We start from the raw sequence: 24,710 nt of genomic DNA, 5'->3' as shown, positions 1-24,710 counted from the left end.
TTCAAGAATAGACCACATACTAGACCACAGAAAGAGCCTCAGCAAATTCAAAAAGATTGAAATTGTACCAACCAGCTTCTCAGATCACAAAGGTATGAAACTAGAAATAAATTGTACAAAGAAAGCAAAAAGGCACACAAACACATGGAGGCTTAACAGCATGCTCCTAAATAATCAGGGGATCAAAGACCAAATTAAACAGAGATCAAGCAATATATGGACACAAGTGAAAACAACAGCTCAATACCCCAACCTCTGTGGGATACAGTGAAGGCAGTTCTAAGAGGAAAGTATATTGCAATACGGACCTATCTCAAGAAAAAAGAACAATCCCAAATGAACAGTCTAAATTCAGAGTTAAAGACAGTGGAAAAAGAAGAACAAATGAGGCCCAAAGTCAGTAGAAGGGACATAATAAAGATGAGATAAAAAAATAAATAAAATTGAGAAGAATAAAACAATAGAAAGAATTAATGAAACCAAGAGCTGGTTCTTTGAGAAAATAAACAAAATAGATAAAACCCTAGCCAGACCCATCAAGAAAAAAAGAATACACACATAAACACAATCAGAAATGAGAAAGGAAAAATCACTATGGACACCACAGAAATACAAAGAATTATTAGAGAATACTATGAAAAATTATATGCTAACAAATTGGATAATCTAGAAGAAATGGACAACTTTCGAGAGAAATACAACCTTCCAAGACTGACTCAGGAAGAAACAAAATCTGAACGGGCCACTAACCAGCAATGAAATTGAATTGGTAACCAAAAAACTATCCAAGAACAAAGCCTCTGGACCAGATGGATTCACCGCTGAATTTTATCAAACATTTAGAGAAGACATAATACCCATCCTCCTTAAAGTTTTGCAAGAAGTAGAGGAGAGGGGAATACTTCCAAACTCATTCTATGAAGCCAGCATCACTCTAATACCAAAACCAGGCAAAGACATCACAAAAAAAGAAAATTACATAATAATAATAATAATAATAAGGGAGAAATGTGGGATTCACATATAAATCAAGTATAAAAATCAAACGAATATTCATATTTGACCTGATTGTTTACAGTTCATAATGCGTGATCAAAACCGAAAGTTTCTGTGATGACTGCCCTTGTACTGTTCACCATGTAAGAATTTATTCACTATGTAAGAATTTGTTCACCATGTAAGAACTTGGTTCGTTATGCTTCAGAAGATTGGAGACTGACGAAAATTAGGCTTGGGGTGGATTAATGATTGTGCATTGAGCATTGAGTCCCCTATACAGAATTTTATTGTTATTAACAACCATCTGATCAATAAATATGAGAGATGCCCTCTCAAAAAAAAAAAGAAAGAAAATTACAGACCAATATCCCCCATGAACATAGATGCAAAAATATTCAACGAAACACTAGTAAACTGATTCAAAAATTTATCAAAAAGATCACACATGGGATTTATTCCAGGAATGCAAGGATGGAACAATATTTGAAAATCCATCAATATTATCCACTACATCAACAAAAAGGACAAAAATCACATGATCATCTCAACAGACGCTGAAAAAAATTCAACAAAATTCAACATCCATTCATGAGAAACTCTCAACAAAATGGATATAGAGGCCAAGTACCTCAACATAAAAAAGGCCATGTATGACGAACCCACAGCCAATATCATACTTAACAGTGAGAAGCTGGGAGCTTTTCCTCTAAGATCAGGATCAAGACAAGGATGCCCACTCTCCCCACTTTTATTCAACATAGTTCTAGAGGTCCTCACCGTGGCAATCAGACAACATAAAGAAATAAAAGGCATCCAGATTGGCAAGGAAGAAGTTAAAACTGTCCCTGTTTGCAGATGACATGATATTGTACATAAAAAACCCTAAAGAATCCACTCCAAAACTACTAGAATATCAGGATTCAGCAAGGTTGCAGGATACAAAATTAATACACAGAAATCTGTTGCATTCCTATACACTAATGATGAACTAGCATAAAGAGAAATCAGGAAAACAATTCCATTTACAATTGCATCAAAAAGAATGAAATACCTAGGAAAAAACCTAGCCAAGGAAGTGAAAGACCTATACCATGAAAACTACAAGACACTCTTGAGAGAAACTAAAGAAGACACCAATAAATGGCAATACATTCTGTGCTCATGGATAGGAAGAATTAATACTGTCAAAATGGCCATCCTGCCTAAAGCAATCTGCAGATTCAACACAATCCCTATCAAAATACCAACACCATTCTTCAACAAACTAGAACAAATAGTTCTAAAATTCATATGGAACCACAAAAGACCCCAAATAGTCAAAACAATTCTTAGAAGGAAGAATAAAGCTAGGGGGAGCATGTTCCCCAACTTCAAGCTCTACTACAAAGCCACAGTAACCAAGACAATTTTGTACAGGCACAAGAACAGATCTATAGATCAATGGAATAGAATATAGAGTTGATATAAACCCACCCATACATAACCAATTAATATATGATAAAAGAGCCATGAATATACAATGGAGAAACAACAGCCTCTTCAACAACTGGTGTTAGCATAACTGGACACCTACATGTAAGAGAATGAAATTGGATTACTGTCTAACTCCATACACAAAAGGAAACTAGAAGAAAACTTAGGCAAAAATCTCTTGAGTATAAACATGAGCAACTTTTTCATGAACATATCTCCTCAGGCAAGGGAAACAAAAACAAAAATGAAAATGAACAAATGGGATGACATAAAACTAAAAAGTTTCTGTACAGCAAAGGACACCATCAGTAGAACAACAGACATTCTACACTATTGGAGAATATATTTGTAAATGATATATCCGACTAGGAGTTAACATCCAAAATATATAAAGAGCTCACATGCCCTAACACCCAGAAAGCAAATAACCCAATTAAAAAATGGGAAGAGGGTCTAAATAGACACTTCTCCAAAGAAAAAATTCAGATGGCCAACAGGCACGTGGAAAGATGTTCCACTTAACTAATTATCAGGGAAATGCAAATTAAAACCACAATGAGGTATCACCTTACACCAGTTAGGATGGCAAACATCCAAAAAACAAGCACCAACAAACGCTGGTGAGGATGTGGAGAAAGGGGATCCCTCCTTCACTGTTGATGGGAATGTAAATTAGTTCAACGATTGTGAAAAGCAATATTGAGGTTCCTTAAAAAACTAAAAATAGAAATACCATTTGACCTGGGAGTTCCACTCCTAGGAATTTATCCTAAGAATCCAGGATCCCAGATTCAAAAAGACATATGCACCACCATGTTTATGGCAGCACCATTTACAATAGCCAAGACATGGAAGCAATCTAAGTGTCCATCAATAGATGAATGGATAAAGAAGAGGTGGTACATATACACAATGGAATATTATTCAGTCATAAGAAAACAAATTGTACCATTTGCAACAATGTGGATGGAGCTAGAGGGCATTATGCTCAGTGAAATAAGCCAGGCAGAGAAAGACAAGTACAAATGATTTCACTCATCTGTGGAGTATAATTACAAAGCAAAAAGTGAAGGAACAAAACAGCAAGCAGACTCACAGAACCCAAGAATGGACTAACAGTTACCAAAGGGAAAGAGGTCGGAGAGGGTGAATGGGAAGGGAGGGATAAGGGGAAGAAGGGGCATTATGATTAGCACACATAATGTAGGAGGGGCACGGGGAGGCTGTACAGCACAGAGAAGACAAGTAGTGACTCTACAGCATCTTACTATGCTGATGGACAGTGACTGTAAAGGGGTATGTGGTGGAGACTTGATAATGGGGGGAAAGTAGTAACCACAGTGTTGCTCATGTGAAACGTTCATAAGATTGTATATCAATGATACATTAATAAAAAAATAGATTATAAAAAAAAAGAATTTTGTGACTGGGAAATACTCAGATGTGTGAAGAAGATTGCAACCCCCTCAAGTGGTGAACAAACACACCCTGTAACTAAAATGAGAAGTAAGGAAATGTTTTCCTAAATAGAAAGAGGAAAGCTAACGTCAGTGTTCCTAGAGCAGTGCCATGCAACAGAACTGCCGGCAGTGATGGAAATGTTCCTCTGCCCTGTCCAGCATGGTGGCCACACGTGCCCATTGTCCCCTTGAAATGTATAAATGGAGAAGTTTTTAATTTTGTTTAATTTTAGCTAGCTTACCTTGGCATACCAACATGTGACAAGTAGCCAGCATGCTGGCCAGGGCAGATACAGGGCATGCTGTGACCCCCATACCCTTAGCTGCACATTCTGCCCTCAACACCTTGAAAAGAATACATTGTCTTCTGAACATTTGTAAACAGACACTATCCTAATAAGCCATTTGGTGAAATCAAAACCACAAAAAAATTAAGTTGACAAAAAGTAAAGCCTCAAAAAGACTTCCCGCCACTAACACCTCAATTAGCTTCATGCCAAAAAAAAAAAAAAGGAAAGAAAGAAAACATTCTGTAAGCAAACCTGACCCCTGCTCTGCAACTCTGAAGTGTTTTTAGTGACATGTTCCACATGCCCAGGACAAACATTTACACGTTATTGGTTTTCCAGTGAATTGTGGGATCTAAAATGTCTCAGGCCTTAACAGTTAGCCAAGTAATTCAAAGGAAAGCACTAGAGAAACAGATGTGTGAAGTGTTTGTTATCAAAGTCACCGATCAGGAGAGAGGGAGTGTCATTGCCGAGGCATGTCCAAGGTCACTGGGAACTTCATAAGCCACAGAATACAACCACTACAGTCATGAACACAGACCACATTGAAATGACCAGGATCTGGCAGACACCGAATGTGTCAGATAAAAGTTCTATCTCAGGAAGAAATTCTCCAACAAATGTGCCGCAGGCAATGCTAACAAATAAAATTTCTTAATTTTATAGGAAAGAAAAAAAGCTCACCCTTTCCGTTGTGAGGAATTGCTCAGCAAGGGAGTGTTTTCTGTGAAGCAGGGGTCTTCAGACCTGGAGCTGAAGAGCTGCGTTAGAAGAGGGGGAGACCTGAAAGACACAGCGGAGGACACGGGGTCAGGACGGCAGTGCTGGCTGCGCTCGGGGGCCCCCCGCTGGCGATCGGGGCCTAGGGTCAGGAACGCGCCCAAGATTCACGGATAAACTTTACATGGGCTTAAATTTAAATATTAAAAAATTTTTTAATTTTGTGTTGTCTGAATTGTAAAAACCTGGAGTTTCAGGGGAGATCATGAGAAGCGGTACCCCTCCTCAGCATAAACTAGATTGGAAACACAGAGCAGGAACTCTCGGGGAAGGCCGGCGGCCGTGGGGCCCGTCCCGTGAGGCCCGCTTTTGTCTGGGCAGCGGGTTCCAGCCACCTTTGCCGTTCCATGCAGAGCTCCGCATCCAGAAAGCCATTCGGTCTAATGGTCCTGCTCATACTTTGCAAATTTTACTTCCTAAGGTCACAGTATTTAAGTATCACACGCTTAAAATAGCCTCATGGCTTCCCGAGGGAGGCCAAGCAGAAGTCCCAGCCGGTGAGAGGTGGGGCGGGGTGGGGGGACTTCTCGGGGGAGAGAAGCCACAGCTGAAGCAAAGCAAAGGTTCACACAGTGCGGAACCCCCTCTGCTGTCCACCACAGATTTATTGTCTGAATCAGGAACTTTTTGAGAGGGAAGTAATTGCACTGACACAGCTAAGCTCACCAATGTAACAGCCATGCTCATTAAAGGACACGTATGTTTAAAAGCAGCCAGTTTTTTCAGAAAAGGTGCAGAAATCATTTGCATTCCTAATTGTTGGGAATATGTCATTTTATACACTAGTACACTGCTTTTCCTAAAAGAGCCCAGACCACGTAAGGCTGCTGTGGATGCCATGAAACACTCCCCTGGGGAAATGACAGTACTTCAGATCATAAATTCACAGCCAAGCAAAGAAAAACATTTCCACCCACTTCCTCTTTGTCATGCAAGCGTGCACCTGTGCCACGGAGAGGAAGACTGTGGTCTTGTAGGTGAATAAAGCCAGGGTCCCTGAGCTGTGTCGAGCACCCGTCCCATCACAGACAGCGTCTGTCTCGGGGCAGTGCGCGCCCTCTAGGTGCCACCTCTGGGCAGCCCTGGGCAGGTCCGGTGGGGACACAGATGACTAAGGGTCCGTCCTCTGGGTCTTCAGCAGCCAGTGGAGGAGAACGTGACAGGGAAGAAGATGCCCAACTAGCACAAGATGAGAGCCAAGAGGGGGAAGATGAGTTCTGCCAGAGGGATTTAATGATTAGCACACTTTCAGCTGTTCAAACTGGCTTAACAATAAAACTCTTTAAATTTTTATGCCTCACAATGATAAACCCAGAAGGGCCTCAGGTGCATTAAGATAAATGTCTCAGTGAGTCAACTAATACCCACGTGCTTGCTGTCACTCCCTGGGGTGGTTTGTTACATAGCATTTCTGGGTAGGCTGACTGTTACAGTGAGCTCACTCACATTATTTAACCACACTGAGCTCACATTTTCTCAGATGTATAATACAGATTAAAAAGGGCAAACCTCAATTTCGTTGCATTAAATACGGAGATGTAGGTACAAAGCATAGAGCTTGTCTGTTGATTCCATTATTTCCATTAGGCGGTGAGCTCTTTCTGATTGGCTGCCATGTTATTTCCATCCTGTTTTACCTACTGCTTTACATGGTCCCCAACTCAGTTTAGGTTTTTAGATACTTAATAATGAATGAGTTGAACCCCAATAACCATTGCCTATTTGTAGGAGACTGGCTCTTTGACTCAAAACCGTTTTCTAAACCATTAAGTAATAACGTTCTTAGAACCACCACTAGCTCTCTGAAAAGTGGAGAAGGTTCCAAAAAGCAGAAGTGACTTTTGCTCCTCAAAAAGCACAACCTGCAGGCTCTCAGAGGGCTCAAAGCAGCCACACGTGGAGGAAGAAAATTAGAAATGGGGAAAAGTCAAAAGTACATTTTATTTTCTCTGAGATGACTTCATTATTTAACATTTCTGTTGCACTTTGCATACACAAAGAATTTTATCATTATAGTAAAGCATACAGGGTGTGGCTTCTAAGCTTTTTATGTTTAGATGTTTCTGAATAACCCAAAGTAAAATGAGTTTCACTAGGAAATTTTCCAAAAAAGACTTCAGGTCATTCCAAATTTAAGCTTAATTTGACACTGTCCGGATACTGTTTTGCACTGTTCTGAGTCCGTTCCTCCTTGCAAAGATGGGAAGCAGAGAGAGGCCTCCAGGCCCTGCTATTTCACAGCATCCCCGACTTGCCGTCCTGAAGGATAAAGAACTCGCAAACTGCCTGTGGAGAAGATTCAGGATCACACAGGGAACTCATATCCCAGAGCCTGGAAATGCAAACGGCTGCCCGCAGAGCTGAGACCTGCCATTTTTCTTCCTGTACTAACTGACTGTGGAAAATACCACCGAGCTCTACATTCTTCCTGACCTTTCCTCCTTCTGAAAAAAAGAGATCACACTGACATTTCTCTGGCTTCACAGCCCGGGTGCTTTCAAAATTCACAGATTTCAACAGTATCTATTTTTCCCCATGTGTCAACAATTCTGTGTATATGTATTTGTAAAATTCACATATGCCTGTAAATTTATAAGGCAGCAACACTTAATTTTTAATAACTTAGAAATTACAGAAGAGGGTGACAAATAAAACAATTATATATGATTATTTGATTCAGAGATGCCAGTTGTTAACATTTAAAGATCTTCCTTTCAGTCTTTTCTTTATATATTAAGTGAATATTTTTAAAGTCAGGCTCAAATATATGCGTGTATATAGACCATACATTCCCATCAGATTGCTTCGTCCCGAGAGGGAGGGGCAGAGGAAGGGGGGCTGGGGCAGGGGGGCCGGGGCAGGGGAGGCCGGGGCTGAAGGGCCAGAGCAGGGGGTGCTGCTGCAGGGGAAAAGGGAGGGAAAAGGCGGACGCACCCGGGCCATCGGCCCTGTGACAACCTAGAATGCATTTTAAAGCCTAATAATGATAGTGGTAATAATGGTAATATATAATAGTAATAATATAATAATAAAAAGGGAATCAGCTGCTATAAATGAAAATCATGTACAAGGAGAAATGATTACAAATTCTAATCAGGCATTTTCAAAGAGAGTCTTGGGACTTCCAAGCCAATGGGAAATAACAGGGACTGGGTTTACCATCTGACCTGAAACACCTGGATAAAAAGAGATAAAGTGGCAAAGACAAGATCAACGTAAACCCCCATTTTTCTCTATATACTAGCAATGCACCATCATAGGTTGTAATTTTTTTTTAATGCTATTTACTAGAGTATCAACAATTATGCTGAGGAATAAGTGACAAAAGATGAGCAAGACAGGCACTCTTGAAAAATATCAAACAATTGTAAGAGAACTTAAAGAATATCCAAATAAATTGAGTTATGTTCTATTCGTGGGTCAAAATGCCAATCAATTCTTGCAAGATTTTTTAGGAACTGATAAGCTGACTCTAAAATTCATATGGAAATGCAAGAACCTGGAATAGCCAAAACAACTTAGAAAGAACAAAGTTGGAGAACTAGCACTACTTGACTTCAAGACTTATTTCAAAGCTGTAACAATCAAAACATATGGTACTGGGATCAATGGAATGAAACAGGGCGTCCACAAATGAGATGCACACATATATGGACAACTGACTTTGATAAAATCACAAAAGCAATGCAGTGGAGAAAGGAAGGTGCTGAGCAATTGGATTTCCATATGCAAAGATTTGAACTCAGATTTGTACCTTGCACCAAATATAAAAATTAACTAAAAATATATCATAATCTAAAGATTTTAAAAATTGCTTTGTCCTCCTATGATTGTTCAGCTTAGCCATGTCATTAGCATTTCCTGTGTTAACAAATATTCTTCTACAACATGATCTTAATGTCAGCATCATATCCCATTACACAGATCATCACATTAAGCTTGGCCATCCATCTGTTGCTGGGCATTTAGAGAATATCAGTTTTTACTAAGAGAAATAACAAATGGGAGAGGCCTGGCATAGCAGTCTGTGCACCCCTCTGCTGGCTGCCTAGGACGGATTCCTAGGAGTGGGGCCACTGGCCTGTGGTCCACAAACAGCCGCCCCTTCACAGTGCCTTTCAGTCATGGGAATGACAGATCCCTGTTGCCAAAGCCCTGGGTATCAGCCATATTTTAGATCCCCAAGAAATGGATTTTAAACCACCAGAACTGATTGAGGTTCACCATTGTCAGGAAACCCTGTTGCCATGATTATTAACAAGACCCATCTGTACCAATCCACAAGATGGGTGCAGTGGGCTGGCCACACCTCCCAGCCCCCATGTCTACAACAGTTTCCTGAGCTCCAGTCTCCCTAGGTCTTTCTGTACCCCAACACTTGACGGTCCTATGATGCCTATGTCATTTTACTGAGAAAAAAGGATCTAAGAATGTTGAAGATATTGGGTACCCAGTATCTTAGCCCTTCTGAGAAGGTATATGTTTCTAAAGGCCAGAAAAGAGACAATGATTAGTGCAAGGGAGGCCCTCTGGGGAGTAGCGGTTTCAGTATCAGCGGTGGGGGGAGAGTTTGTCCCCCAGTCTTCCGTCAGCCCTATGCCGGGTAGACACATCGGCGCAGCCACGGCAGCCAGCTCTGCCCGGAGGGGCCCAGAGCCAGGACCGAGGAGAGCGAGGGCCATCACTTGCCTGCCTCTGTCTCTGACTCTTGCTTGTGGCCCATGTTCTTCCTGGCGTCCTTGCCTCAACACGCATTACCGGAAGGAAAAAGGCAAACTAGCAGGCGGAGGGAAAGCTGGATTTTCCCCAACAGCGACCACCCAGGACACAACCACGTGTGTTGTCCACTGGCATAAAGCAGAGCTGAGGAAGGAAGGTGAGCCGGGCAGCGGCCGCCCGCTTTCCTGCAGGTTTTCAGAAGGTTCCAGGAGACTCGCTCCTCATCTCGATGCAGTCGGAGCCTCTGCAAGTCTGTCACTGTCCTGTCCAGCGGGGCCAGGCTTTTCAGTTTCCTAAGTGCCCAAGGGAAAGCCCACAGCCCCCGGGGCTCAGAGGCAGCATTGGTGTTCAGTCGTCAGTGCCGAAGCAGAAAGTATGAGGGCAGGCGAGCGCTCCTTCAGCCTGGCCCCCCACCACAGGGTCTCGTAAACCAGAAGGCCCCGCAGTGTCCCCTTCAGTGTCTCCATCTCTGAGCTGGTGGGACGTACACAAAGGGAGGAACGCTGCGCCGTGAGCGACGGCTGACGGGACGGGCTGTGACGGGCTGTGACCCACGGCTTCCCAGCGGGCAGCATGCGCACCGAGGACACAGTCTGGACCACCCGCTGTCATTGATGCCCCACTGTGGACCCTCAGCAAGCCACCCACCCATACGTTTCCCTGCCTGCTCAGCCGCAGGGGAGAAGAGCAGTCATGGCCACTTCCCACAGTTACTGTGAGAAGTAAGAGGCGCAGGCACCCGTCTGGGCCCCGTGCCACGTGCTCCCAGCCAGCCAGGCAGGCCCCACCACAGAGCACCCAGGCGTTCAGCGTGTCTGTCCGAAGGCTGTGCCTGGCCCGTCCGCTCGCCTGGACCACAGCACTCCCCTCCTGCTCTCCCGCTCCGTGAGCTTTGCTGCGGGCCTGTTCAGGACACAAGTCCCTCCCTCTGCATGTCTCCCCCACAGCTCTTGTCCTCCCACTAATGGAGGGTATCCCACAGGCACGGGGCAGAGCCGTCCCTCCCACCACCCACCTCTAGAAGTGAGCGGCATGGGAACCGGGGCACACTGGCCTGGGAGGTGCTTGAGACTCCAGAGGAATGCTGACTTTTACGACGATTTGGGGAACAAAACAAAACCTAAGCATCCATTTTTCTATAAGAGAGGGAATAACATGCTTTTAAATTTTCCTTTACGTCCGAATACAAAATAACAACAAAGCATCAGATACAGCTCATATTTTAAAGAGTGTCTTCTCTTTACTTTTAAAAAGTATTGCATTAGATTAGCATGTACAATGTTTGGGGGGGCACGGGGAGGGCTGTACAACACAGAGAAGACAAGAAGTGATTCTACAGCATCTTACTACGCTGATGGGCAATGACTGTAATGGGGTTTGTAGGGGGACTTGGTGAAGGGGGGAGCCTAGTAAACATAATGTTCCTCATGTAACTGTAGATCAAATATACCAAAATAATAAATAAATAGATAGATAGATAGATACATAGATAGATAAATAAATAGTATTGCATTAAACATTTTGACAAAGGTGAATGCAGGGTACAGCCAGGGCAGAGGGAGGATGAGCGCCAACTCCTTTGGAGAAAAATGGAATATACAAAGGAGCCCAGAGGCCAAGAATGCAAAAGGCTTGAGTGAATATGTACATTTCTCATTATCCTTAAAATATAATTGATTGTTTAAATAAAAATAATAAAAATATAGTGTGGGTTTTATAATGTGGAAAAGCATGACAGCAATAGCACAAAGGTTGGGAAGAGAGAACCAGAAGCAGACTGTTGTGTGTGTGTTGTTGGGCACTGCAGAAGGATATAGTTATATTCATGCTGTGTGTCTGTACACATTACTATCGTGTGCTTCATAAGAACAGGTATAATATCATTTTCAGTTAGGTTGTCAGAAGCTAAAGATGTAAACTGTCAATCCTAAGGCAACAACTAAAGTGACAAAAAGAATTCTAGCCAATAAGCCAGTCAACAAAGGGGATAAAATGGAATTACAGGGAATACTCAATTATTGCAAAATTGAGGCAAAAAAGGAGGGAAAAGGGGAAAAGGAACAGATGGACAAGTAGAAAACATGTAGCAAGATGGTAGATTTTAACCTAAAAACACCAATGCTCACATTATATGTAAGGGGACTGAGTACTCGGATGAAAGGCAGACATTATCAGATCAGGTAAGAACTTACCTATAACGGAACCCACTTTAAATACAAGAGCACAGATAGGTTAAAAGTAAAAGGGTAGAAAAAGACTTACATTACAAAAATGGATACAAAAAATGTGGAGTGGCTCCATTAATATCAGAAAAAGTATATTACAGAGCAAAGAACATTACTAGGGATGAAGAAAGCCATGTGATAAAGGGGTCAATTTATCAAAAGGGCAAAATTCTCAACATTTATGGACATAATAAGACAGCTTGCAAATACACGAAGCAAAAGCTGACAGAACACGAGAAGCAGCAGACAGCCCAAAATTACAGCCTGAGCTTTCAGGATCCTGTCTCATGAACTGATGGAACAAGTAGACAGAAAATGTCCAAAGCCTGGACTCATTCAAATGCACATAGCACACAGTGGAGAGAATTATGGTCTGTGGAGGAACTGGGTCCCGTCCATTATTCTCTGTGGTGAGTCTCCAACCCACACATTCCTACCAGGCCAGCAGGACAATATCTCTTCTATGCAGGCAGTTTCCCAAGAAGAGCTTAGGAAATATACCAAAATGTGCTGCTGTCAGGATCTGCTGGGGAGCACGAGGTTGGGGCTCACTGTGCCATCGGCTTCATGCAGGCTCGAAAGTTTTATTGATTTCAAATTAGAGTGTGTCAGAACAATTAAAAAAATAGACTTCCCTTTTCTTATGTGGGATATCACTGCTGAGCATGTGGTATGCACACGCACATATGATATGTGAAATATTAATGGCAATTGTGAAGCGGTCTTCCAGAGGGCCGGCTGCTCCCTCAGAATGATGATGATTTAAGTTTCCTGCAGTGACATGTTGAGGCGCTTTCAGCCCACCTGTGCTCTTGTTGACAGTGCTGAACGCTCCCCGTCCTTGGACTCAAGCATTCATTCATCTTTCTGGGAAAGGACGACTAGTAGGAAAAACTAATTAACTGCTAAAAACTAAAACTTTTTATTCTTGGCCTGTATACCTTTCATTAATATGCAGAGTCTTAACATCGTCCTTCTCGAAAATACAGAAGCCCATCTGGTTTGTTTTGGGAGGAATATACTTTTGTTTTCTGTGTGGTAAAGATGATTTGTCTCTTTAATAACCAGCCCCATCATAAGCCTATCTAATGTTGATGATTTAACTTTCTGGGTTTTCCAGCTAACTGGAGTGATTTCTTTCCACAGGTTTTTTCTGATTGAAAGCAATCTTTACAATACAGATTTTGTTGCTTTTTGGGCTGAGATTTGAAAACTGTTTATTACAGTGCAGTGATCCTCCAAACAGGAGTCTTTCCTGTTTGAAAAGAAAGGATTGCATCTTTTATATCTGAATAATTACTTAGCTTAGGGATTGATGTTTCAATCCCGCTACTGTGTATAAGCCCTGGAAAAAAATGGGAACCAGTCCTTTTTATTGTGATTTTTTTTTTTGCTACTTACAAGCAAACACCAGCTTCTGCAGCTTGTTTGGCCTGATTACTGGTATGTCTGCTTCACATGCCCCACCCACTGGGCTTAGTCACCACCTGACTGCCCCAATTCACCTTTCTGAATTTTAACCTTTAAATATCACACATCTGAGTCACCAGCTATTTGGACTATTTTCATTATGGGAAAGAACAATTTGAATTAGACCTCAAGGATGTCTGATTGTACCTTGCTTGGTCCTCTGTGTGGCTGCTGCAATTCCCTATATACATGGCTGCTTTCTGAATATTCTAATTTCCCCAGGAGTCTCACCCTAGCTTCTCCTGGGTACCTTAGATACTTCATTGTGTCTCCATTTTTTATCTCTTGCCCTAGGACCCTGCAAGATTGTGGTCTCCCTGCTCTGGGGCTCCATCTCCTATATGGACTTAGGTTATTAGACTGTGCACACTGGCACACTCACAAGACTGTGCTGCTCTTTGCCCTGTCCCTTGTCCCAGGCTTAGTGCTGGCCAGGTCTTGTCAACCCCCTCCAGACTTGGAGGAATGAATAGGCAGCAGGTCCAGAAGCCTCCAGGCTGAGGTCCTTCCACAAGGTTCTCAACACCAAGTCACATGCAACACAAGGATGTCACGGACACATCCAGTCCTCATCCTCAGGGCGAAGCTTGGGGTCCCAGCCATTCTGGTCGATCCATGTGATGGCCCATGGATTTCTCTAGGCATACCTTGGGGACTCAGTCCCAAATAACCACTTGTGCCAGCTCATTCTCACTCTAGAAACTGTGAGAGATACAATAGCCAAGAAATGGAAGCAATCTAAATGTCCATCAGTAGATGAATGGATAAAGAAGATGTGGTACATATACACAGTGGAATATTATTCAGCCATAAGAAGAAAACATATCCTACCATTTGCATCAACATGGATGGAGCTAGAGGGCATTATGCTCAGTGAAATAAGCCAGGCGGAGAAAGACAAGTACCAAATGATTTCACTCATCTGTGGAGTATAAGAACAAAGGAAAAACTGAAGGAACAAAACAGCAGCAGACTCACAGAACCCACGAATGGACTAACAGTTACCAAAGGGAAAGGGATTGGGGAGGATGGGAGGGAAGGGAGGGATAAGGGGGGGAAAGGGGGCATTATGATTAGCTGACATACTGTAGCACGAGGAGGGGTGGGGACACAGGAAAGGCAGTATATACAGAAAAGACAAGCAATGATTTTATAGCATTTTACTATGCAGATGGACAGTGACTATAATGGGGTATGTGGTGGGGGGACTTGACAATAGGGGGAGTCTAGTAAACATAATGTCACTCATGTAATTGTAGATTAATGATACAAAAAAAAAAGAAACTGTGAGAGAGGACCTATATCTGAATGATCTAGGGAATGGACATTTTCCTTCAGATATTAATATCAGAATTTTACTGAAGAATCATTCTGGCTTATATGGACCTAGACTATTGAAATAAGATCTCAGTATATCTGATGAACTCTTTAAAGGTTATATCATTATAGGTTATCACAGGAGGCCTTACTCTTGATCTCATCCCTACATTTTAAGCTTGTTGTTGGCACAGACTGTGTCTCCTCAGATTTCTGCCTCATTCCATTGAGCACTGTACAAACCAAACACACATTGTTAAAATAGTGAGTGAATGTTCACGGGATGTTTTATTTAAGTCAGATGCATGACCATATAAAGTGCTATGGCCATGGTAGGAGGAATAACCCCCAATCCCAGTAACTTAACACAACAGCCATTTATTTCTTGCTCATATGAATCCAAGTGCTCCTTTGTATGTTCCATTTTTCTCCAAAGGAGTTGGTGCTCATCCTTCCTCTGCCCTGGCTGTACCCTGCATTCACCTTTGTCGTGACGTTTAATGCAATACTTTTCTGCCATTTTGTTTATACATCTGTGCCTTCAACTAGACCACGAGGCCCATACCCAGCACAGCATCCAGCACAAAGCACAGAAAATGCCAGAACCACTTAGATCCAGGCTGTCAGAATTTCCCTCCAATGAATATTTCTCAGTCATCAAGCACAGTTCCCTCCAGACTTGTATACATCAGTTTCTGGCACAGAGTTCTGTGCTACAGTCACTTTCAAGAGACCTAAGACGGCCAGACATCACCACATTGAGTGGCACTGAACATTCACACCGAGACCGACCAGTCCTGAGAACCGCCTCCCATGACAGCCAGTCAGCTGCTCCCTCCACAGTGTGGACTCACTCTTATGAAATGGTTGCCTGGTCAGGGACCTCGTGCCGCACTGCTTCCATCGAGGACCAAGTTCCAGACGGCAGCCAGAGAGGAAGGGGTGACACCCAGCACTCCAGGCTCTGTCCTTCGCTGTGCCTCCCCTCTTTTCTCCCACGCTGTCTGGATGTCAGTGGAGCACCATCTTGGAAGCCATTTTACCAGGTGAGATGCCAGAAAGAAACAGGCAGCCCACTAAATCAGAATAACCCAAAGAGGATTTATCAAAGGCACAGCTTGCAAAAGTACAGGCAAAATGTATAAAAGCACACTTGCAGTAGGATGGCAGTGGTGACAGAAGACCAGTCACCACCTTTCCCTGCTGGCGACAGAGGGTGAAGGCGGTCACCGAGACGCAGAAGGGAAGAGCCTCGGAGAGTGGGCCAGCACGAGGCGGGTGGGAGCCACTGGTTCCCAGACACCCCGGCCGTGGGGGACTTTCTGGGAGGGGAGAAAAGAGAGGGCTGAAGTAGGGAGTGCTCCAAATACAACTGAGTCCCTCTCTTGCTGGGCTCCCCGGGGGCCAAGCCCCACCAGAAGCTGGAACTAACGAATACCAGGATATCCACAGAGGTCAGTGTCCTGGACAGAGAGCAGGGGGGGCGGGCAGTGGGGGCAGCTGTGTGCAGAAGATGACAGGAACACTATCATCCTGCCTCCATGCACACACCACCATCACTACTCGGATTCATACGAGCAATGTACGGTTGTTGTGTTAAGTGACTGGGATTTGAGGGCTATTCCTCCTACCATGGCCATAGCACTTTATATGGTCATGCATCTGACTTAAATAAAACATCCCGTGAACATTCACTCACTATTTTAACAATGTGTGTTTGGTTTGGACAGTGCTCAATGGAATGAGGCAGAAATCTGAGGAGACACAGTCTGTGCCAACAACAAGCTTAAAACGTAGGGATGAGATCAAGAGTAAGTCCTCCTGTGGTAAAGGCCAGGAAAGCCACTGATTTTGTAGGGCGAGAAGAGACAGTGGGGCACTGATACGTCTCAGTGTCTCCCAGGCAGCAGACACAGTGGATGAGGGTTGGGCTTGGCTGCATATCCCCAGGCATGGTAGCAACTCCGACCTGGCCCTGCTCTCACCTCAAATCAACATGCCTAAAAATAAATTTGTGTTTTCTTAAAAGCCATCTACTCAAGATTTCCCTCTTGTCACCCTCTTCATAAACGTTAGGGTCCTGGAATTATCAGATGTGTAAACCTGGAACAATCTCAAAGGCATCAGACTCCTCTCCCGAGCTCCCCGGCACACCATCCTCCCATCATTCTCATCTCTTTCCTGCGGTGGCTCACAGCAGTGGCTTCCAATTGTAAGCCTACAGCCAAGACATCTGGGAGTCTGCCTCAAAAACAATTTCCTGGAATTCTGACCAGAGAAGTGTATGGTTCAGGGAGCTATGATTTTACAGCACTCAAGAGATTTTGAAATAATACCACAATGTGAGGAACATCGGCATAGAGGTTTTCAGATTCTCAGCTTCCTCTCGGTGTCTGCTCACAATCCTGACATTTGAATCCTTCCAGGTCCACCTCCTTTTAGCTCACAGACTCCAGGGAACAACAGGGTCTGGACCACTGTCCCCAGGTTATGTCTTTCTGTCATCTTCCATATTAAACATAAGCTCTCTGGCAGTAGGGTGAAAAACTCTCAGAAAACTAGAAATAGAATGGAACCTTCTCAACATGACATAGGGAATTTGTGAAAAACCCACAGCTAACATCATACTCAATCAGGAACAAATAAAGAATGTCTGCTTTCACCAGTGTAATCAGCAAGTTAAGATGCAAACTTGTAAGAGCTGATTGGGGAACATAAAAATAAATCCATAAATCCCCAAAATAATTTCACTCCATCATATGCTTTATAAACTGAATAGATGCAAAGCAAATAATTATACGATAAAATTCTATCATATTGTTTCTCTATTCTTCACAGAGGTCTAATGCCTCAAATTAAGAAATCTCACATGCATAGACAAAACTCCAAACCGAGAAATGTTAAAATTTGGAACTCTGTATTTCATAAGAGCATGTAGCTTACAGCTCCAGGCACTGTTCCAGAAAGGGGAGAATGAAAAGCAAGTTGGCTGGTCTATTCCCTAATCAATCAGGCAAGACTCAGTCATAAGCATTACTTTTAAAACTATAAAACACAGATGAAAGAAATTGATAATGACTAGAGCAAATGGAAAGAAATACTGTTTGTTTTAAATAATTAATATTGCTAAAATGGCCATACTACCCAAAACAATCTACAGATGCAATCTCTATCAAAAGACAAATGGCATTTTTCACTCAACTAGAACAAATAATCTTAAAGTTTTATGGAACCACAGAAGATCCCTAATAGAAAAAGCAATCTTAAGAAAGAAGAACACAGCTAGAGAAATCATATTCCCTGACTTCAAACTCTACTACAAAACAATAGCAATCAACACAGTAAGGTACTAGCACAAAATAGACACCTGGATCAATGGATAGAATAGAGAGTGCAGAAAGAAACCCACGCATATATGGTCAATTCATATATGACAGAGGAGGCAAGAATATACAACAGGAAAAGATGGTCTCTTCAATAAATGGTATTGAGAAAACTGAACAGCTACATGCAAAAGAATGAAACTGGATCATTTTCTAATACCATACATAAAAATAAACTCAAAATGAATCAAAGACCTAAATGTGAGACCTGAAACCATAAAACTCCTCAAAGAAAACATAGGCAATAAACTCTTGAACATTGACATTAGTAATTTATTTTCTGGATATGTCTCCTCAGGCAAGGGAACAAAAGCAAAAATAAACAATGGGGACTACCTCAAACTAAAAACCTTCTGCACAGCAAAGGAAACCATCACCAAAACAAAAATGTAACCTCCCAAATGGGCAAAGGTATTCGCAAATGTCATACCCATCAAGGGGTTAATATCAAAAATAAGAACTCATAAAAATCAACACCAAACAAAACAAAACAAAACAAATAAGCCAATTAAAAAATGGACAGAACCTGAATAGATACTTTCCCAAAGAGGATATACAGGTGGACAATAGACACATGAAAATATGCCCAACATCACAATCAGATATCATCTCACACCACTCAGACTTGCTAGTATCAAAAAAACAAAAAATAGCAAGTGCTGGCAAGGATGTGAAGAAAAGGTTAAGCATTGTACACTGCTAGTGGGATTGCAAATTGGTGCAGCCATTATGGAAAGTAATATGGAGTTTCCTCAAAAAATTAAGAAAACTATGCTGATGGACAGTGACTGTAATGCAGTACGTGGGGGGGCCTTGATGATGGGGGGAGTCTAGTAAACACAATGTTGCTCACATAATTGTAGATTAATGATACCAAAATAAAAATAATAAAAAATAAATAAAATGAAAAGAATAGAACTACCATATAATCCAGCAATTCCACTTCTGGGTATTTATCCAAAGAAAATGAAAACACCAATTTGAAAAGATATCTGCACCCCCATGTTCATGTAGTATTATTTACAATAGTCAAGGTATGGACGCAACCTAAGTGTCCATCTAGAGATGAACCGTAAAGAAGATGTGGGCTGCAGCCCCTCAGAGGCAGGAGCGTGAAGAGAGCACCCAGCAGCGAGGATGAGGCCGAAGCAGAGCGTGCAAATGGCACCTGCAGGATAAAAAAGAAAAGAAAAAGGCTTGCATTTAAAAGAAAAAGGAAAAAAGATGGCACCCCCTGGCTTGAGATTCAAGATGGTGCCCGCTAGCCAGCAGGCCCCTAGCTGGCTGCCAAGTCAGATGCCCGCCCCTCGGGAACCTTACTTTAAGATGAGCAAAGGAACCTCATCCACATAAAATCTGGGCACGAATGCCTGCGCTCCCTTCATGCTGAGCATGTCGACAGGTCAGCACAAGCTCAGCCACCGCCGTGTCCCTGAAGAGCCAGCCCAGCTGTGTCAGATGCACTGGGGAGCTTTGTGGGGCCACGCAGACCAGCCTGGTGTCAGACTCGAGGGTCCCTCAGGCAAAGGAGGAGGAGCAGGACACAGAATCCAGAAGAGAAAGAGCAACAAAACCAGCTCAAGAGACATTTTTAGAAAATACTTCATGCCAGGTGGAGAATTTCAATATAGAAGTAAAAACTCTATAAAAGGATCAAGTGGAAATTATAGAGCTGAAATCTATAACAGCAGAAGAAGAATTCATTCAATGTGTTTTAACTACAAGATTGGACACAAGAAAGAATTGATGTTCATATTTAATACTGCTGTAATAACTCCATATGGGGACAGTCACTAGGCTTATCACAGGGATCATTTTGTAATGTATAAAAATATTGGATCACTATGATGTACACCTTAAACTAAAGGAATATTGTATGTCAACTATACTTCAATTTTTAGAAATGAAAAAATAAAGAGGCCAATCCCAATGTCATAGCAGAACTTCACCCAAAAAAGTCATTAAAAGATTTGGATTTATTGATGATTTGTAAATTGGTAGATAGTTCAGATAATTTAATTTTTAAGTATAGATTTACAAAATAAAATGTTAACAAGATAAAAATTTATAAACAAATGATGGTGCAGTTGCTCCACAAACATAGATCACAGTGGAGGTTTACAGCATTGTGATCTTTTTCCTGAAAAGCAGCCGATTGATTAAGCTTATTTTATTTATTGTGTTATGTTGACATCAGAAATTGTACATGTACATTGCTGACTATGGACATGTTTATTCAGATGAAACTCCAACTCCTGATATGAAGGAATTAGAAGCTTAATGTCTATGTGTGTAGCCAACTCTGACTTTATTCACTTTGTGGCTTTTTTAATGCATCTGAAGACAAGGTGATAAGATTTACACATATGGAAACAAGACCCACCCAATATACTTCTTGTTGCAATGTTATGTATTTCTTAAAGATGTTGTGTTACAGTATTGATACTTAAGGAAATACATTCTCAACCAATTTAGTCCATCTCCCCACCCCTGACTTCTGCCCATCTCTGTTGGAAAAGTGCAGCAAAAGATGGTCTCCAAGGTCATGCCTGCATTTCTAAACCTGCCGCATCCCCTGGGGCTGAGGCATAGAGGGAACAGAGACAGGGAGGGGGAGGGGCACTCCCATCCCCAGGATGCCTCTTGTCCTTACCTGAGGTTGTGATGCCCCTGGTGGTCATGGTGGGCACGTGCATCTCCAAACCTATACACCCAGCTTCCGACTCTGCCCACCCTATGCACAGAGTCCACATCCCTCCCCAACCTGCCTCAAAGCTCGGTTCCTAGCAGTTCCCCTTCACTCTGCATAGCCTCTCAGCCTGACACTTGTCTGACATGAGTCAGAAGTGCCCCTCCAATTTCCCAGAAGGTTCCCTTGGCTGGAGAAAAGAGTCAGCCACTTGCCACGTTCCACGGAGAGCAGAGACCCTCAGAGTCCCACCTCTGACCCACAGCAGGATGGGGCTGGTGAGGTCAGACACTGGGACTGCCTCTCTATAGATGTCCCGCCCTAGGCTGCTGCAGGTCTCCCTTGGGGACCAAACCCCAGGATGAAATTGGCATTTCAAAGCCTTTTACAGCTGAAACACTACAGCAATGAATTTGTACATCTATGCAGAGCTTCCGGTTTGCTCTCCAAACACACCTTTGCTGGCCCCATAGACCTCAGGTGCTCAGCCAGGAGGGTAAGAAATGACAGCACCTCCCTCCTGGAAGGCCAACACAGTGCACTCTTGGGAACATGCACAGGACCTATGGGGGCCCAGACCAAGGACCCACCCTCTGCAGGCCCCCAGCGGTGCAGCTAAGGAGCAGGCCGCTTACCAGCCCACATGCTCAGCCTGGTCTGGCTGGGTCCTGGCGGGCGATGGCCAGAGCCGTGGAGAACAATTGCGCCAGGCCCTCTGAGGAGTCCAGGCTAAGGCGACTACCACGGGAACTGGGAAAGCCCCCAGAAGTGTCTCCCAGCGACTGCATGAGAGCATGGGCGAGGAGCTGCTGAGGAGCCGGCCGGGACACAGACATGGAGGACGGCTGGAAAGTGTGCTCACCCCCCAACAAGAGTGAAAAGCCCTGGATTCACCCCTAGGAGCAACACCAAGCACACTAGTCCAGGACAAGAGGGGCAGGGTTTACCCAGGGCCCGACTGATGTGGACAGAGCACAGGTGTGCACAGTCCACAGGATGAGCAGAGCAGGCAGCATGGCAGGGAGTGTGGCTGAGAGACTGCGGGGACCCAGGTGGCAGAGGCAAGGGAGGTGGAGGGTCCTGGTGCTGGTGACTGGCCACTTGCATGACCACGGCACAGCAGATGGTGCTGGAACTGCTTCCTCCATCGTGGGGGAGGGGCAGGGGCACCCAGAGTCCGCCACTCGCAGAGAGGCCAGAAACGCGGACACCGACCCCGACACCCACCCGTGGTAACGTACAGTCCGCCTCGTGCTGGTCAGGAGGACTAGCAGGGTAGACAGTGCCATGCCAGAGCGCGGGCGGCCAGGCACATGTTTAGCAGGGTCTCTGATTCAGTGAAAGGCTGTCCTCAGGGTGCAGTGCTAAATCCCCAGGGGCCAGAGTCTGAGGACAGGCCTAACAGCGCCCGAAGAAGGGGCACGTTCCCACAGGTTCAGGGGAAGCACCCTCCCCGAGGAAAGGAGAGCAGTCAGGACAGTAAAAGGTCACATGTCCGCATGAAGTGCACCTCCCTGTTTAGAAGCTGATAAAATTGCCCCTTAAAGACGTTTGGAGGCCTCCACCGCGCATGTGAGCCCAGGTTCTTCCCCATTTCCTCAGAGAGGAGCGAGGGGGCTGCCCCAGGGGCGCCCTGAGGACCATGCTTCCAGGGCCACCAGACTGTGCAGAGGAGAGACAAAACTGATCTGCATAGAGAAAGCATTCCAGTAGCTGCAGGAAGGGTGCAGTCAAAACCTTTCCTATAGGCCAGGTGAGGACCAGGCAAGACCTCTCAGGGGAAGGCCTCCTGACCCGGAATCACCACTGTTAGAAGTGATGCTGAAACCACAGATGACTTGACTCCGTGGGATAAGGTAAAAGTTCAGATCAGATTGCTGAAATCTACACTGCTTTAATTTGCTGCAAGTGAGTAGAGATAGGAGCAAGGCTTCCGTCCTCCACTGACAACTTTTCCCCATCACAAACCTGCACCAAAAGCCACTCGGCTCACCACCAGTGGGCAATCTCGCTGTGCTTGCTGCCGTCGCAGACATCACTGGTACTTAAAACCGTGATCCTGGCATGTGGAACTGGAAGTGCAGGAAAGACAGGATCCAGTCCAGGTAGGCCCTGGGTGACACACAGCCCTGCCACAGAGAGGAGGGTGGGGGCCATGGCTGACGGGGCTCAGAGTTAGGGAGAGAATCTGAACTCTTCAGAGCCCAGCCCCTCACTGAAGTCAGAGAGGTGAGGAGGCCCACCAGCTTTACCCAGCATCACCAGTCAGTTCTGTACACGTAAGTGAGACACAGAATCAAGCGTTCAGGACTGATGGTGCAGATTCTCTCTCTGAAGTAGAAGACAGGGCTGTTTGCTGGAAGAGAGGGAGACTGAGAGAAGTGCAGAAGGGTGGGGATAGCTGGTACAGGTCATAAAATCAAGAGAGTACAGAATCAACTCACGAAGGGGCTGCTTCTGAGAGCCCTGCAAGGCCGTGACCCCACACACAGCGGTGGTTGGGTGCTGAGTTTGAAGTGCTGAGGTTCAGCTCTGGAGCAGGGGGCATGTAGTGGAGGGGACAAAGGGACAATCCCCAGGACTAGGTGGGGAGAGGAGGAAAACAACATCAGTAACGGGACAGAATGAGATCAAGCCCACCAAACAGGGTGGAAGAAAAGCAAAGCACCACTTCTCTGATGTTGCTGCCAGAATTCATAACCCAAATCCAATCAGGCAGATGAAAATGGGGGAACTTTCTATAAAATGACTGGACCCTGATCTTCAAAAGTTTCAACACTATGAAAGTTAAGAAGAAATTGAAAAAAATGTTCCAGACTGAGGGAGCTAAGAGAAACATCACAACAAAATGTTAGCACACGCTTCTGAATTGGGCCCTTCGCTGCAAGAGAAGCATGACCGGGAGAGCTGGCAAGATTTGCCTGGAGTTCTGGGATGAAGGGTGTGTGGGAGTTTGTCATACAACTCAGTAGCTTTTCTGTAAGACTGGAACATTTCAAAATAAAATAGTTACTGTAAAAAATCTAGAGGTAAGTCTAAAATCAACAAAGGAGTAAGCTAAAACTACTGATCAATCTAAATAACTCAAAAGATTAAATGATATCTATGTAAAAACTGTATTTAAAAGAGACTAATTTTTGAAGACTTTCCAGTGTCTGTTGCTTCACAGTAATCAAAGTCTTTTGCAGATTTTCCAAAATACTCACTCAAGGAAGGGAAGGGCAAATACCATCTTAGAAGAAAGAATGTTGGAGCTGAGTTGGAACACCTGCTGTATCGCTTCCATGTATAAGTAATTAATTAACTGTGAGTGGGCCACTAGTCCCCTTGATAAATGGGAGAATGGAATGCTGATTAGTAATTTATCAGGCCCCCCCTACTTAAAATACCCTCTTTTTATGTATGCATTCATCCAGTTCAAGATTCAAACTCCTGACTGAGACAATTGCTCCACACACATAATTGTACCCCATGAGGGGAAGGCTGTGGGAACAAGCACATACCCACATGCCCCTCATCACAACTGGGCTGCTTCCACCAAGCCCTGGGGGCATTGTGTAAGTTCCCAGCACCCTCTCTGTTAACTCTGCTGTGAGGTCTTCATATTTTACCTATCCAGTCCCTTCCAGGCTCCTCAGGCATGCTGGCAGGAAGGAGGGATAGGTCCCAGCATGCCTGCAGGATTGTAGACCAGGGATCTGTCTCAGGCCACCCACGTGCTCACCTCCTCCAGCAATGCTAACACAGGTAAAGCACTGCAAGCAGTGATGTACTCAGCCAGGCCAGCAATTCCCTGCAAGCCTCACAAAGCTACCACCTGATGGTATGGGTTTTTTTTTAAATCCTAGCTTGAAATGTAAAACTGAGCAATGACTTGTTTGTTCTAAGCCACATCCAAACTTCCT

The 24,710-nt window shown here is 43.9% G+C and overlaps 1 protein-coding gene across 3 annotated transcripts in view; it reads right to left on the bottom strand.

The window, feature by feature from the left end:
• The window catches only part of OCA2 (OCA2 melanosomal transmembrane protein), a 423,655-nt gene that overhangs the window by 324,568 nt on the left and 74,377 nt on the right, over positions 1-24,710 (bottom strand). For all 3 annotated transcript variants that reach the window (XM_057494743.1, XM_057494742.1, XM_057494744.1), the window contains exon 3: positions 4,907-5,005. In XM_057494743.1, coding sequence (XP_057350726.1) covers positions 4,907-5,005 — 99 coding nt within the window. The remainder of the gene's footprint in view (positions 1-4,906; positions 5,006-24,710) is intronic.

Source organism: Manis pentadactyla, chromosome 18, assembly GCF_030020395.1.
Source record: "Manis pentadactyla isolate mManPen7 chromosome 18, mManPen7.hap1, whole genome shotgun sequence".
Classification (NCBI taxonomy): domain Eukaryota; kingdom Metazoa; phylum Chordata; class Mammalia; order Pholidota; family Manidae; genus Manis; species Manis pentadactyla.
Note: the sequence above shows the minus strand (reverse complement) of the source record. Positions and strands in the feature narration are given on the sequence as shown.